Below are 15,956 nucleotides of genomic sequence, written 5' to 3' on the forward strand. Positions count from 1 at the left end.
CTTCTCCAAGTTCCTTTGGTCTATTGTCTCCTATTTTAGCCTCATTACATGGTTGTTGGTTTTCTTAGTTTAGATTTAGTGGTCTTGTATCAAGAGTCATTTGGTTGTACTTACTTCATTTTACTTATTTTGTTTTATTGTACTTTGAGCAGTAGTCTTTTCATTTCTCCACTGAAAAGCCTTATTTCCTTTTCAAAAAAAATTAACCCTATTCTTCCTACATTAGTAGGCATAGAGAGCATGTCCTCAAAGCCATCAACCAAGGATGGAACGTCATCAAGATCTTGTTAGGGGTTATGAAGTCTTCAACAAGAGCCTTTCCCGTCATCGTACTCATCAACTCCTTAGCTGAGAGAAAAGAGTTGGCAACTTTTGGCTTTTCACAATGGCACATCATTGTTATCATTGTTATCATTGTTATCATTATCATCATAGATAAGAACTCCTTTAAGCTTTAACTAATAAAATGCAAAGGTTCCAACTCGAATATAACTTAATGGATAAGGCCCTACTACCTTTCGGTCAAAGATTTGACCACCCACTCCCACATTTATTGAACTAAAACATCCAAAGTGGGGGAGTAATCAAACTCTCAAGAGGAAAAGTAGACCAATGAATCTCATAGAGTATCTCTATTCCTAGTCACTTCATATAACATTCATTTACTTCTTTCACCTCAAAGGATCAAAATGATAACCTTAACAACATCGACCCAAGTACCTAAATGTTAGATGGTACAATATCAAATTTACCTTCCGTTAAGCTTTTGGGTCAATCAGTAATTTAACATGGTATTAGAGCATGTGGTCCAAGAGGTCCAATATTCAAATCCCTACAATGTTATTTCCTCCCCAATTAATATTGATTTCCACTTGTTGGATCTTCTATATATTTCAAGCCCACAAGTAAGGAGGGTGTTAGATGATATAATATTAAATTTACCTTCACCCATAAACTTCAGCTTTTGGATCAATCGGTAATTTAGCACTAAATCGTTTCACTTTTCCATTTACCCTCTCTCATTTCTCAATCCCTTACTACCCAACAACTACAAAAATTTACATACCCACTTCTCTGTCTCTAATCTTTTCGAAAATCTGAGCAGACAGAGACAAACTAACCAGATTTCATCAAAAGAAAATATTGAATTGTTATAGATTATCTTTTCTTATATAAGAAATATCAAAAAGGCGGTTATAGATTATCAAAGGTCAAACTAAGTTCCAACTCAGTTAGCTTAGTCCCACTGAAAGTAACTCCCAGAAGTACCAAAGCATTTCACACGAATATCAAATATGAAAGTAACTATATGGATTTTTTATGTAAATGTGGTTCTCACGATATTATCATACCAATCTATCATGTCATATACTTTGACCACTTCTATATATAGAACAATTTCCCTTTTTTCCTAGTAAGACAGGACTATTGTGCAACATAAAAGGACCAGAGCAAATAACCAAACTGAGGCTCAAAGTTCAAGAAAATCACCACTGTCCACTTTCCATCCATCGGTAGATAACATTTGTATACGACCCCATAAATCTTCTAAAAAATCCTGAAACAACCACCAAAAGAGGAGTTATGTAATAAATGTTGCTAATGTCATGACAATGTGAAAAAACTAATTTATCTATACTGAACCCTGAGGGGCATGGGTAGGAAGAAGGTACAGACAGGAAGGAAGACATGATGGAAGGTTTTTCTCCATGGAATGGTTTAATATTAAAATTCTTTTACTGATGCTTATATGATTTATTTTACAGTTTCTAATGGCCACTGGATTTTACTTTATTGTTAGTTCGCCTAGTCGAATCGAATCTAGTTGCGGGGTAGTTAATCCTGAGTCAGCAATTCCTGACTGCCATGGAATAATTTAAATCCTGTTATCAAATGTTTCATTTTTTTAATTTTCTGCTTCTAAATATTATGCTTCTTCTAATATGAAATGGATAAAATCTTGTATAATCTAAAGCCAAACTATACAAAAAGGGAAGATGAGATATCCCAACTTACCAAATGGTTAGAAATATTAAGCTCATTTATCAACAATCCTTTCGTTTGTTTTTCTCCTTCAAATATTTTTTTTTAACTTAATAAATAGATTTTTTAATACTCTTCTTTTAGTTTTTAAAATATTTTTATGCTTTTAAGAGCATTTTAGAAAATATGGATGAGAAAATAAAGAAATCCTTGTTAAACAAGTTTGCCTTTTAAAAAACAAAAAAAATATATCATCACACTAATTGTGTTAGTTCCAATCATAAAGCACAATCTCCAGGCCAAAATAACCTTTCATTTTCTTTTTTTTTTTTTTTTCTTTGAGAAGAATATGGATTCGTATATCAAACCTATACTCTCATCAAGAAGATGGAATTCTTAGAAAACAAATTATCATAGACAATTCTTATGGTCCACATGGGCAGTTTGTTTGAAGGCTCGTTAAAAGTTAAGAAGAAAAAGTTATAGAAAATATAGAAAGAGGGTCCCGGAAAGCGTTTACATATTGAGAAGACAGAGTTTGACCCAGACCAAGAGCGTCACCATCATTGCTAAGGCAGTCAATCATAATTGACTCGCTGGAAAATTCTGGGATTCATCAATCTGGATAGACTGAGCCAACAAATATAACGAATGTGGAAATGTGTGTGTGTGTACATTGTAAAATTTAAAATTTACACACACACAGATATATAATAATAATAATTGTTTTAAAACAAAAAAAAAAAAAAAAACAAAACAAAAACAAAAACAAAAAACAAAGAGTCAACCTGAAACAGATAATCAATTTAGTAGAAAACCAAAACTTTGTCTTATTGAGAAAAATGAAAGAATATCAAGAGCACACAAATAAACAAGTCCCAACAAAAAAGGAATCCAAACTAGCAATAGAAAAGGATTTTGTGGTAGTAAGCTTAGAATGATGATAACGAATAATCACAACTAGTCAAATTATACCTTCTCGTTAAGAGTTTTCTCAACTTCACCATCATCCTCAAAAAAGGATAAGCCAGTGTCCAAGGTATGCCTTCGAATGCTTAAGTAAGCTTCTACTCCAACCATAACCCTCTCAAGCTCTTCAGGAACTTGCTGCATGTAAAAGTGAGTTATCAATAGTAGAGGCTCTTTAGCCAACATGAGCATAGCTTGGCAGTTAAAAGCATCTCTATTTTCTCTAATAAGACTTACATGTACTGTAATATGCTAAAAACAGTAGGTGCTTTGTAAATAATTCTTTTAGAGCAATCAAATAGTAACAGAACCAAATTTTCTCTCGAAGTTGAGAGAAGAAATCAGTAGAGCACAAAAAGAAATAAGAATTTAAATAATTCTATCAAAATTTGGAAAGACACCAGATTGACAAAAATCCAATCCTGATAATTCGTGTGACCCAAACTAAGATTGACACTCTGAAAATAAAGGGGGGAAATGGAGAGATTGTTTGTTATCCAAAAAAGAAAGAAAACGGAGGGGAAAAAAGGGAATGCTTTTCTTCTAGAAAACCATGAAATAGGAAGTAACTGAATGAGAATTAAATGGAAAAGACAAAAGTGAGAATATTATCAAATAAGACTTCAATATCTCGAGCAGCAGAGTCCCCAAGTCAAATAATGACCACTTGGTTTAACCAAGAGATTTCACCAAACCTTCAAAAATTAAACTTTTTTTTTATAAGAAACATTTCATTGACGAAAGAAATCTCCAACGAGTATCAAAACTGAGCCCAATGTTTTAGCCTAGGATATTAATCCAACTTGTAACAAGAATAAGAGGATAGTGTTCAAAAAGATGCCCACCACTCAATATTCTAATCTAGGATATAACTCAAATTCATAACAAGAATGAGAGTAAAGGACAATGAGAAAGATGATCCACCAAATTAAGAACGAGATGAAACAACAATACCTCAACCAGTTCAGCGCCTCCCCAGGGAAAACAAGAAAGAATGCAAGTTATGTAAAAGTCAGCACGTGCCTGCCATGCAGGGTTTCCCTTCTCATCATCCACCGTTGTGGCAGCTGAAGATAGTAATGTTTCAAAAACAACAACTAGAGATGTGGACAGCAGAACTTTACTGCTCATCTACGTAAGACAACAAAAATGGTTAGAGGTCAGAATATTTTCGCAAGATAACAAAAACAAAGTTCTAAGATGTAAGGTTTTCCAGTTTTGAAAAATTATAATCTCAGTCATAAATTGTTAATAGCAAAATCAAGCATACCAATGCAGTTAGAAACCGTAACAAAATCCGGATCTTGTGGCAATGTCCAGAGTTTAAGGCATCCTGAAAAAGAACTAAGAGTAAGATCAACAAAATATCTCTGATGAAATAATTGAAATTTAATAGTTTCATATGGATTTGGAAGTGTGATAGTAAAATACTAAGGGTTCTACAAGAAAATCTTTGTACACTCTCCTCACTTATGTTGGGTTATCTACGGACAAGGTTTTCTACAAAAAGATTTGGAGATCCCCTTGCCGAAAAAGGGTGAAATTCCTCCTCTGGGAAGTCTTTGTACACTCTCCTCACTCAAAATAGGACTAGGAAGGAATCTCCAAAATGGGACCAGACTAAACTTGCCAAGAAGGGTCTAAGGACAAACGGGGGGCATAAAAATTAGAGAATAAAAAGGTGTCTTACTTCACTGAGACAATGACAATGTCTCTTTGTCGCCTTTTTTTTTTGGGATAAAATCAATGGCTTTCATTGAGAAACAATGAAGGAAAAAAATAAATTGTTGCTTCTTACCTTGAAGCAATCAAGAGAGTAGTTGCCAGGAGACAATAGCATCGAATTCTTAGAGGAATGTGGTTGTGGAAATAGTAGGAGCTTGAAAGGAAGGGATTGAGCAGGAAATCGAAAAGACACGAGAAATCAAAATTCCTAAACCAGATGATCTGCAGAATCACTAACCTGAAAACTTGTGTGAGTTTTCTCCACAATTTTCTTCACGAAGTCTTCGTTTTCCAAATTCAGTAATCCAATCTGTATACGACAAGATAGACATATGTCACTAAAGCAAAGTAAAACCATCATTGAGAATTATAAGTGTAATACCATGAAATATTTTAAAGTATCGTTAAATCTGCTAAATATTAAAAAAAAAAAAAACATACCAATTGGAATGAGATTATAAAGGAATCAAGGGCATAGAAAAAATAGCCCCACAAAAGGAGTCAAACTAATTCTTACTTTTTTTAAGATAAAGAAAAAAACACATTTTCATAAAGAATGAAAGAAGATACAAAGGACATATAAAAGAAACAAGAGACATACAAAAGCATAGCCCGACAAAAGGAGCCAAACTAATTCTCTTTTTTAAAGAAAAATAAAACACGCTTTCATAGAGAAAATGAAAGAATACACAAAGAGTGTATTTAATTAAAAAAAGGGGCCAGATCAAAGAAATCCAACGCAACAAACCAAACAAGGAAAAAAAAAGCTCCAAGTATTGAGACAATACAATTTTGATGAGGTTGGCCTTTTTCTATACGGAACATATCATTTTGTTAAATCAAAAGGAAAAATGAAATAAATGAAGAAAGGGAAATATCCGACCTACATAGCTCTAAAGACATTCTCCAATCGCAGCACAGACAATACACGAAGAAGAACAGAAAAGGTAATAGCACAAGGAAAGCTATCGCATTGTACAAATTTGAATCTCAATTTTGGTCGTTTTATGGGAGACATTTAGAAATTTCGTTAAATAAGCCTTACTACTATACCATACATGTAACAAATAACTGAGAAGTTAAAGCTAGATCACACGACCTAGCAATATAATCTCATCAACGCAATACATAAATGAAACCAAAAGATACCCACTGGAGGTCTAAAGGGTGTAATGTAGTTTACCAGTGTCCCGTACAGAGGAGTCTTATGAGGCAATTGTTCAACACATTGCAGAAGGAACTGTCATGCGATGAAGAAAAAACAGTGTAAATACCATAAGAATAGAGTATTTAGACATAACTCACGCGTGCCACAAAGGGATACATACGACTAAAGAAGTAAAGTAAACAGCCAAAAGAAGACTCTGTTAACATGTACTGCTAATATAGTGATTCAACCAGTACAATTTCAATCAACACAAGACCTCAAAATTTAATCAACACCCAGATAAGTTATAAATGTGCAGAGGCAAATGAGTACCGGCAAAACTTCATCTCCATAGTGATCCAGCTCCCGCCGAATCGCAGCAAAGCAAGTTTCCTGCAAATCCCAGATAGAAATGAACGACAAGTGGGCTGGAGTATGCACGGAAGGAATGAGAGAGATAGAGACGAACAATGTGATCTTTGAAGTCGGAGGAGGTGCCATATTCCGGGGACTTGTCGCCAATTCGGAGGAGAAGACTCTTCCAGCTGCTCATTACTGCCTAGATGAATGAAGATGAGCTTGTAGAGGGGAAATGCGGAGATGGGGAAGTGGGTTCGAATTACACGGGACTACAGAAGCAGGGGAGTTTCTGGAGTAAGACGAGGCTGGCAGTAAAAGGAGTTTAGGGAAAGAAGTGGAAGAGTGGGAATAATGGCTTCGACGAAAGAACAAGCTTGTAAACGGGAGGGGATTAGAAGGGTTTTGGGACTGAAATTACAGACTTCACGCGAACCCTAGAATATGATGGACAAGCTCACCATACTACACAGATTTAGATACATACAATGTGACTTTTGCCACTTCAACAGACACTAAAAATAAAAAAATTCACTCTTAAATATATTTTGAGGGATTAAATATATATGAATATGACAAAAAGTGGTTTTAATCATTTTTAAATTACTTTTAAATTATTACTAGGGTGTGATTATTTAGGGCTTATTAGTATTACTCACCTTATACACATTGTCAATATTGATATTGGATTTGAACTTCTCGAAAGAAAAATATGTATTGATTACCATTCAATTATGCATTTTTGTTGAACCCTCTAATATATCAATATTTTAGCCACTTTTATTTGGAAATTCATTCATATACAAGTTTTAAAAGTGGATTCGCATAATTTACAAATTTGAATTTTAAAAAATGTCTAAGAGTTTTTTTTTAGTTCCAACATATGTAGAGTATTTGATTACGTGTGAAAAAATACAATGACACCAAATAAATGTAGTATCTACCTCAATGTTAAGGTTGAGTAAATATCTGTTTTCTGACATATAGATCATATCAACTGCGGGTGAGAATGACACTTGATCGTAACTATTTGTTTAACTAGAACATTTGTATGACATTCGCAATCAAACGACTGAAAATACCATTCCACGAGATGAAGCTTATTCCTTTGCATTTAGTTTATAGGTAGATCGATAGCTTTCTCAATTATTATTTTAAAGTATGAATGATATGTGTGGTGCATCGTTTAATTGGTCTAAAATGTGAGACAATATTATAAACATATCATAGTAGAGACTCAATGATACTTAAAAAGTAGGATGTTAGATATGACATATTTATAGCACTCTTCCTCTTATTCTTGGTTGATTATTCATCTTTCATCAAAACAATTTTATATGTTGGATATGACACATGATAACCCTCCAAAAGAGAGTTATTTTGGTAAGGATTTCATACTATTTATGAGAATGTTAGCTTATTTTGATTTATTCTAGTGTGTTATGTGTATAAAAACTATGGTTTAGCTAAATTGATATCTAATGAGCATTTTTTGGTCATCTTTTAATGTTTTTCTCGCTAAATTTTGATTGTGAATTGAATTATGATTCAAGATTGTTGGAGCAATATTTGAATAAGTGTTTTTGTTGGTGCAACTTTAATTGAGGGTTTTCAGAATGCCTTGGGCGCGTGCTAAAATATTGTGGCATAGCACGTGGGAATCCAAACTCATTAATTGAGTTGATTGATGTTAGGAATTAGACAAACTTGATTGGTTAATGTCAAGTGCTATGGAATTAAGTGTCAACTTAGTCTTGATTTTCGGAAGATCATTTGTAATATTTATAGTCACATTCAAAGCAAAAAAAAAAAAGAAAAGTCTAGTTTTCAAGAGAAGATGTTTTTGGTTGGTTATGTATGAGAATGGGATTAAGTCCATTCTCATACATTTTAAATGAAATAAGTCCATTCAAGACATTCAATCTTCTCATTTTTCCATCTTTAATCGATAAAATTCAAGGCGTATAAAGGGGGTGTAAAGGAATGAAGTAAGTCCATTTTTGGTTGTGTGAAAACCTTAAAGATCTAACTTATGTTTGACCTTGCAAGTTTGGATTTTACCGAGGAACAAAGCCCTCTCCATCCTACAAACATAGACAAAAGAAGGATGTTTAGAAGTCGTTTGGATTCAGATTTTATAGATATCTGAGAATAAAGAATGTTTAGGAATAGGATGTCTAGGAATAAAATATCTAGAAATAAGATGTCTATGAATGAAAGATGACTGTGTTCGGTTACATATGAGAATGAGAATATGATGTATAGGAATGTGTCGTACTTTTTTATGCAATTATAAAGTATAAAAGTAATAAAAATTAACTTCAATAATTAATTTTCGTTTGTTAATTTATTTTTATTACATTAAGTTGTTAAATAAAATTTAACTAAATTTACACACTCATCCTTCAGTTTAATATATCTATTATCAATTATAATTAGGAATTTCTTATAAATAGACAATTCCCAAAAATATTTACACTTTTAGCAAAAAAAAAAAAAAAAAAGTTTCAAAATGCTTTATACTTTTGGAATTTTTGGCTATGAAGTGTAAATATTTTTAAATATTTTTTTATATTTAAAAATGCTCCATTAAATTTTATTGCACGTTTATATTATCAATTTTAATTAAAAAGATATTGGTAATTAATTTAAATATATATATATATATATTATTACATTATTTTGTAGTTTTGTTAATTGAATAGTTGATTAATTAATTGTTTAACGTCAATAATAAGCCTTATCTATATACAAAAGAAGTTGACATAAACTAATTAATTTTAAATCATCAAACACTGTTTTTTTTTTTAAATAAAAAAATAACTATGATTGTAAATTGAAACTAGAAGTACAGATGTACAAGATTGTTTAATTGAAAAAATCAGCTTATTTTATTATTAGTTGATTAATTAATATTTATAAAGACTAATTAACAAAATTAATACATAATTTATGATGTTAATATATGTTGCCAATAAAAAAGAATTTAAGTAAATATAATCATGGTTATTCATATTATTGTAAAGATTGTGGTTTTTCATATTAATTCATAATAATAGAGTAAATTATTATATTAGGCTTATTATTAATAAAATTAATTATGCATGTCAATTATAAATTTAATTTAAACATATTTATAAAAATTAAATAAATTAACCAATATCAATCAAGAAGAAAAACAAATAAAATGAGAAGATAAAAAGTAAGAGAGAGAAAAAACCATTGGAAATTGAGAAAACCCATTTATTTGGGTGGTTATGAGAAACCTCTATGGATAAGAATATGAAATGCATTGGAATAAGTTATTCTCATTCCCAAGGTTAAAAACTTGTACCAAACACGGTGATAGAATATCGTTTCCCATTCCCACCTCTCATTCCTATGAACCAAACGGGTCATTAGAATTCATAACCTAAATATTAATACACGATAAGGGTTATTTTGGCAATAAAAGTGTAAAAAGATTCCTAAAAACAATCATAGTTATGTAAAGACATTAGACATCAATAATTATGTATATCTATAATTTTGGGGATCTAAAGATTTTGGTCATCTACATGCTAAAAAAACAGACGATCCCTAAAGGTGGTCGCCTTACTCTCATTCAAGCCATTCTATCGAACCCCCCACGTATTACATGTCCTTGTGTAAATTGCTTGCCACGGTTGCCAATAACGTTGAGAAGCTATATTGGAATTATTTGGAAGGGTGGCTCTACACCACATGGATCTCGTCTTGTTAGATGTGATAATATTATCAAGCCATAAGCACAGGGTGGTCTCGGTTTACAGAATCTAGTTGATAAAAATTGAGTTGTCCTTGCTAAGTAGATTTGGAGATATTAACATGATGAAGGAGTTTTCTAGATACAGATTATTGACGTCAAATATGGGGTGACTCCTTATAATTCTTGGCCTAACAACAACCACCTAGGATAGTTTAAAGGGCCATAGTGTGTCATGTTGTTATACATGAACATCATTGAAGATAGAGTATCTATCAAAGTGGGAAATGGGATTAACACCTCCTTTCGGTGTGACCATTGCTTCATAATCCATCCTTCAAAGACGTGTACCCACGAATTTACTCACTATCCAAACAAAAAATTATCCTCCATACATGATCTATGGAACACAAGACTAAGATGGTTCTTAAGCTTTAGGAGGAATCTCATGCACAAGGAGTTTGATGAATGGATTGTCCTTATGATTGCCTTAATGGATTCCACATCTCCATATACAAGGACACATGGTTGTGGCAACTAGATACTAAATGAGCCTTCCTTACAAAATCCCTCTCCAATGACCTAGGATTTAATTTAGCAACTTTTGCACATCCATTTCATGAAGCGATTTGGGACAATGTTTATCCCGAAAGGATTAAATTTTTCCTATATAAAGTTAGTCATAATGCCATCAATACTCGATATGGTCTAAAGAATATTTCCACACGTGGCTCTCTCTCTATAATGTTGCATCATTTGCAAATCTGATTACGAGTCAGCAAATAACATTTTTATGGACTATCACTATGTCAACGGGTTTTTGGAAGGAGATATTCTCCTCTTTTGGCTAAGACACTGCTCTACCTAAAGATATCATTAACCTATTCTCTTACACTTTCGATCGCCACCTATACATTAATGGGAAGAGGATGGATGCATTTTTCATGCCTTTTTATGGATTACGTGGAAAGAGAGGAATACTTGCCTTTCCAAAGACAATGGAAGCACTTTTGATAGCTTTTTTATGTTGGGGTTGATGCCCTAAATCTCGTAGGGTCCAATAGTTTATAAACTTTATATGAACAAGTTCTTATGTGATCAATAATATATGATATTTTATTCACTTTGTCTATAAAATATGTGATATTTCAGTTGCATTAACCAAAAATCAATAAAATAACATCCAAGGTTATTGTTGTAACTTAGACATGTATGTGGAGACATACAGGTGGATCATGTTTAAGTGATAACCTAAATGGTATGTAGTAGATGGATAAGGTTGGGTACCTTATCTTGGTGACACTACGAGTACGACAAGCTTTGTAGGTGTTATAATTGTTGTAAAGTGCTACAACCGATTTAATCCTGATCATTCGCGTATTAGACATGCGAGCAGGGATATTCTATACAAAGAAATTTATATAAGACCAGACTACAATATGTTTAGTCTCATTATATAACACCGTTCATAATAGAGACTTACATTTCACCAGGATGACCATAGATAACATGACCTCGATCCTGAGTGAGTTGTGAACTCTTGCCTGTGAGGGCGGTCCTTTGATTTGTATGGGTGAGAGTGACCAGATCGCTGACTTATCAAGCCTACCATTTTAGGGATTCGTCTGATTGGGGAGTAGGAAACACAGTTACATAATATAGAATTCACTAATTCCCTAAAGCAGGGGTAAGTAAATAAATTGCTCCCTTAATGGCTGATTCCGGGTCTTGAATAATGTGTCATCACACCCTCTCCTAGCCCGAGAGGGATTTAGTCATAGTAGGACTATGATGTATTGTTCATTAGAGGGATCAGTGATACTTAAGGAGTTAAATGTAACTATAGGGACAAAACGATAATTTGGTCTATCTGTACTTATGAGCAATTTGTGAAAGGTCATCGTACTTTTGATTGTTTATATTCAATGGACACATAAATATATATGTAGTGTGAATAGTGCAGTTGTCGATCTTTAGTGGAGTGCCCGACAGTTGACAAATGGTGGTGTAATTAAAGAGTTTAATTAATTATTCATGTACCATTGGAGCTTCAAGCTACAGGTCCATAAGGTCCCCTTGGTAATTCAAAAGGATCTAGTTGAGAATCAGTTTTTTGGTTATTTGAATTGTTCAATTAATAAGAGGAAATTTAATTATATATGATTCAATTATATATGATGTAATTGTTATAATGTATTTAATACATTATAGTTTAATTGGAGGAATAAATATTTGAATGAGATTCAAATTTATTTTCTATGAATATGATTCATAGTTGTTAAATTTAATATAAATATAATTTATATTAAATGCCATAAAACTGAGAAAATAAATTATAGTTTATATTGTATGCGATACAATATTAAAACTATAGGTTATGTGTTATATTTGATATAACATACAGTTTAATATAAATATAATATGATAAGTTAGTTATCATATTTATTTATATTATTTTATTATTTTTAATAATAAATTCCTATTTTCTCTCCAACCACATAGTGTGTGGTTATTGATTTTGTGGCAACTGGAATAAAAGAAAACTAGTTTTCTTATTCTTCCAAAACACTTACACAATTGAAAGACTTTGTTGTACGATTGAGAAATTGCATAAGCGTTCTGTGATTTTCAATCTTCTTATTCCTCCAAACTCAAACAATCCCTCCTAACCAAAATAGTCAGAGCTCACCACTTTTGGGTTCTCACCTTGAGAATACCAAAGGTTCATTGTGGTTGTGTCTCTGTTTGGTTCGAGAAGTTCTTGAAGAAAGTCTTCAAGAGGTTATTGCGTTCGAGGTTCGTGATTGTTCGAGGGAGTTACACGGAGAAAGATTCTTCAAAGGTGATATCTCTTGAACCCTTTTTCCTTGTAAAAATCACGTTGTAATTTGTTATGAATGCATATCTTGTATGTTTACTGTAAATTTAGTTTTCAATAAAATTGGAATTTGGACGATCCGCTTTCGCTCAAGAACCTTCTTCAAAATGAGTTCCTTCATTTTGAATTCATTATCTATCATGCTATGACTTGGTGCAAATGTGCTTCTTTCTATAGTTAACATAATCTATCTTCTTTATTGACCAATTGGAGGAATCTTTTATAACTCAATAGTGGTGGGCTTTGGCCATTTTTCGTAAATTTCACACACACACATATATATATCACTAATCTCTTATTAGTCTTGTATTGAACTTTCTCGTAGCTAATCACCCATTATACGGGCTAAGTACTATTTAGGTGAGGATTAGGTTTTATTTGATTGTGATTTAAAACAAGGTTGAGCCCCTTGACGTGATTGATTTGATTTAACCCTTATTTGAATTATTAATACTATTGTTGAATTAATCAGCATCCATCTATCCTATTCACTCGATTTCTGGAAGAAATGGAGGAAATGTTCAGATTAAATCACATTAATTTCGGGGTTAGTATTATGCTAAATAATGAAGTTGGAGACGATTAACCATCTAATGCACTTTTTGGAAACAATAAAAAGCAGGTTAGCTGAAGTTAAAATACTAAAACATGAATTATGGATGTTTTTGTGGAGTTGTGATTAAGTTGATTTAGCAAGGTAAAATGCTATAACAATTGTTTTAAGAAACCATGTGAATTAACATAATATGAATCTATCTTTTGACTTCAGTCACATCTATTCACATATTTTTGTGTGTATCTTATGTATCTAATTTTGTTTTTATGTTTATCTAATTACACACATGTTGGAACCGACAACCCTCTGACGGTGAAACTTGATAGTAAAGAACAAAAACGACGGTCGTCATAAATGTAGAACCTGCAAAACAAAAACTCATTATATGTTGAGTTGCGGATCTCACGTTCTTCAAGACGTTTCGCGGATCTGCCCAAGTGTGCAAGCAGGTCAACGAATTTACATGCACTGTAACCGACCAGAAACTCACACCGTTCAAACTGATTTGCTTGGGGGGAAAAAAAAGATTGGGAGTGTGGAGAGAATGTGTTCGGAGGGAAATAGTGAGATTGGGGTGATAAGGAAGCTGAAGGTTGCGCCTTTTATAGGTGAAGAGGGCCAACAGAAAAGGACGACGACAGCGCTCAACCACAAAAAGTGCAGATCCACAAAACACATATGCATCTTGCGTCGCCTCGCCAAGTCACATCACGTCCGACTGGACGGATGACGGTGGTGGCATGCGCATGCAGGATTTCCACCATACCCACATTGGTCTATCTCCTCACTTCCTCTTAATATGGGTATCTCTTGGGGTCCAAACCCAAGATCTAAGGTAGGAGTATATGAAGGAGAATTCACTTCCTAACTTTACCAATGTGGAATCCTCAAAAGCCATTTTTCTTTTTAAAACTCAATTTTCACCAATAATCCCCCATTTGAAAATTTAAATATATAAGAAAAGTATTTTTTTTCCATCGAGCCGTTTCAGCCTATACAACACTATGTATAAGCAAAGGTGTCTTACAACTTGAACTTTTACGTAGTGTAGATGATTTAGAATACACTAGAGTAACCCTTGGTTAACTCTATCTGTAACAACATCTTACACACAGTGCCATTAGGGTGTAGTTTGAAAGCCCATGCTTTAAGGCCTAGCACGTTTATCTCAGTTTAGTGAACATTCTATAAAGTTTGCCTAAAAAACTCCATGGGAAGTGCCCTTCACTTCCATATTCACATAGGTGAGTCTATCGAGAGCACTCCTGTAGCTAGGTACCCTACTTGACATCAAGTATATATCTCATTAAGAACTAGTTTAATCTCTCTTATGCTTTAGGATATCATGCTTAGACTCTAAGTCTTAGGAATGAATCTGTGTTCATTTTAGTAAGATTCACTATATGTCACTTGTGATTAGTTATTACCCGTTGAACTTGTTTCTTGGGATCTTCAGTCTACAGGTTGGATTTTCCTCACAGTGATTCAACTTTCTATAGGCATGAGTCTCATCCTTTCCAAGGTTTTTAAAATATTCTCTTTGGCTAGTAATTTCGTCAAAGGATCTACCAAATTTTCATCAGTTTGTCTATGATCTACTCTAACTACACCAGTAGTGAAAAACTCTTTAATGGTACTGTGCTTACAACGTATTTGTCGTTTCTTTCTATTGTAATAACGGTTTTGAACTTTTGCGATTGTTGCAGTACTATCGCAATGGATTAATACGACTGGAACCGACTTTTCCCATTGGGGAATCTCTGATAGCATACTTCTAAGCCAACCTGCTTATTCACTAGCTGTCACTAGTGCTATCATTTCTGACTCCATTGTAGATTGGGCCAAAATAGTCTGTTTCTTGGACTTCTAAGAGACAGCTCCGCCTGCTATATTAAAGATATAGCCACTTGTAGCCTTTGAATCATTCGAGAGGGAGTTCCAGTCAACATCGCTAAACCCTTCCAAGATAGTGGGGAACTTATGATAATGTAATCTTAGGCTTAGGTTTCTTCAAGTACCTCATAATTCTTTCTACAGAATTCCAATGCTTTCTACTAGGTCTGCTTATAAACCTACAAAGTAATCCTATAGCATAAGCTATATCAGGCCTAATGCAGTTACCAACGTATCTAAGACTGCCTATGATGCTCGCATCCTCAAATTGATTAACATCGTCACCAGTGTTCTTGAACAACTTAACACTAGGATCATAAGAAGTACATATTAGTTTACATTCAAAGTAATTACATTTCTTTATAACCTTTTCTACATAATGAGATTGATCCAAAGAAATTTTCTTTTCACGACCTAGTCATTTTTATGCCTAAGATTACACTTACTTCTCCTAAGTCTTTCATGTCGAAGTTTGCACTCAATGTAGATTTCATATCATTTATGACATGCAAGTTCGACCTAAAGATTAACAAACCATCTACATACAGAAGATGGTGCAAAGATTATTTTCAACCTCATAGTAGATGCATTTGTCACTTTCATTAACCTCGACACCTTTAGATAGAATTAGGTTATCAAACTTTTCATGCCATTGTTGAGGAGCTTGTTTCATATCATAGAGAGATTCGTCTAGTTTACAAACCTTATATTTCTTGACCATGGA

At 33.2% G+C, this 15,956-nt stretch overlaps 1 protein-coding gene across 1 annotated transcript in view; it reads right to left on the reverse strand.

Moving 5' to 3' along the window:
- The window catches only part of LOC120070663 (nuclear cap-binding protein subunit 1), a 34,002-nt gene extending 27,319 nt beyond the window's left edge, over nt 1-6,683 (reverse strand). Inside the window, exons 1-8 of the mRNA XM_039022498.1 lie at nt 6,294-6,683; nt 6,158-6,217; nt 5,861-5,917; nt 4,916-4,987; nt 4,223-4,285; nt 3,907-4,083; nt 2,959-3,090; nt 1,492-1,558 (exon numbers count right to left, since the gene is read on the reverse strand). Coding sequence (XP_038878426.1) covers nt 1,492-1,558; nt 2,959-3,090; nt 3,907-4,083; nt 4,223-4,285; nt 4,916-4,987; nt 5,861-5,917; nt 6,158-6,217; nt 6,294-6,377 — 712 coding nt within the window. The 5' untranslated portion in view covers nt 6,378-6,683. The remainder of the gene's footprint in view (nt 1-1,491; nt 1,559-2,958; nt 3,091-3,906; nt 4,084-4,222; nt 4,286-4,915; nt 4,988-5,860; nt 5,918-6,157; nt 6,218-6,293) is intronic.
- Between the last annotated feature and the right edge of the window lie 9,273 nt (nt 6,684-15,956).

The sequence above is a fragment of the Benincasa hispida genome, chromosome 2, assembly GCF_009727055.1.
Source record: "Benincasa hispida cultivar B227 chromosome 2, ASM972705v1, whole genome shotgun sequence".
NCBI lineage: Eukaryota > Viridiplantae > Streptophyta > Magnoliopsida > Cucurbitales > Cucurbitaceae > Benincasa > Benincasa hispida.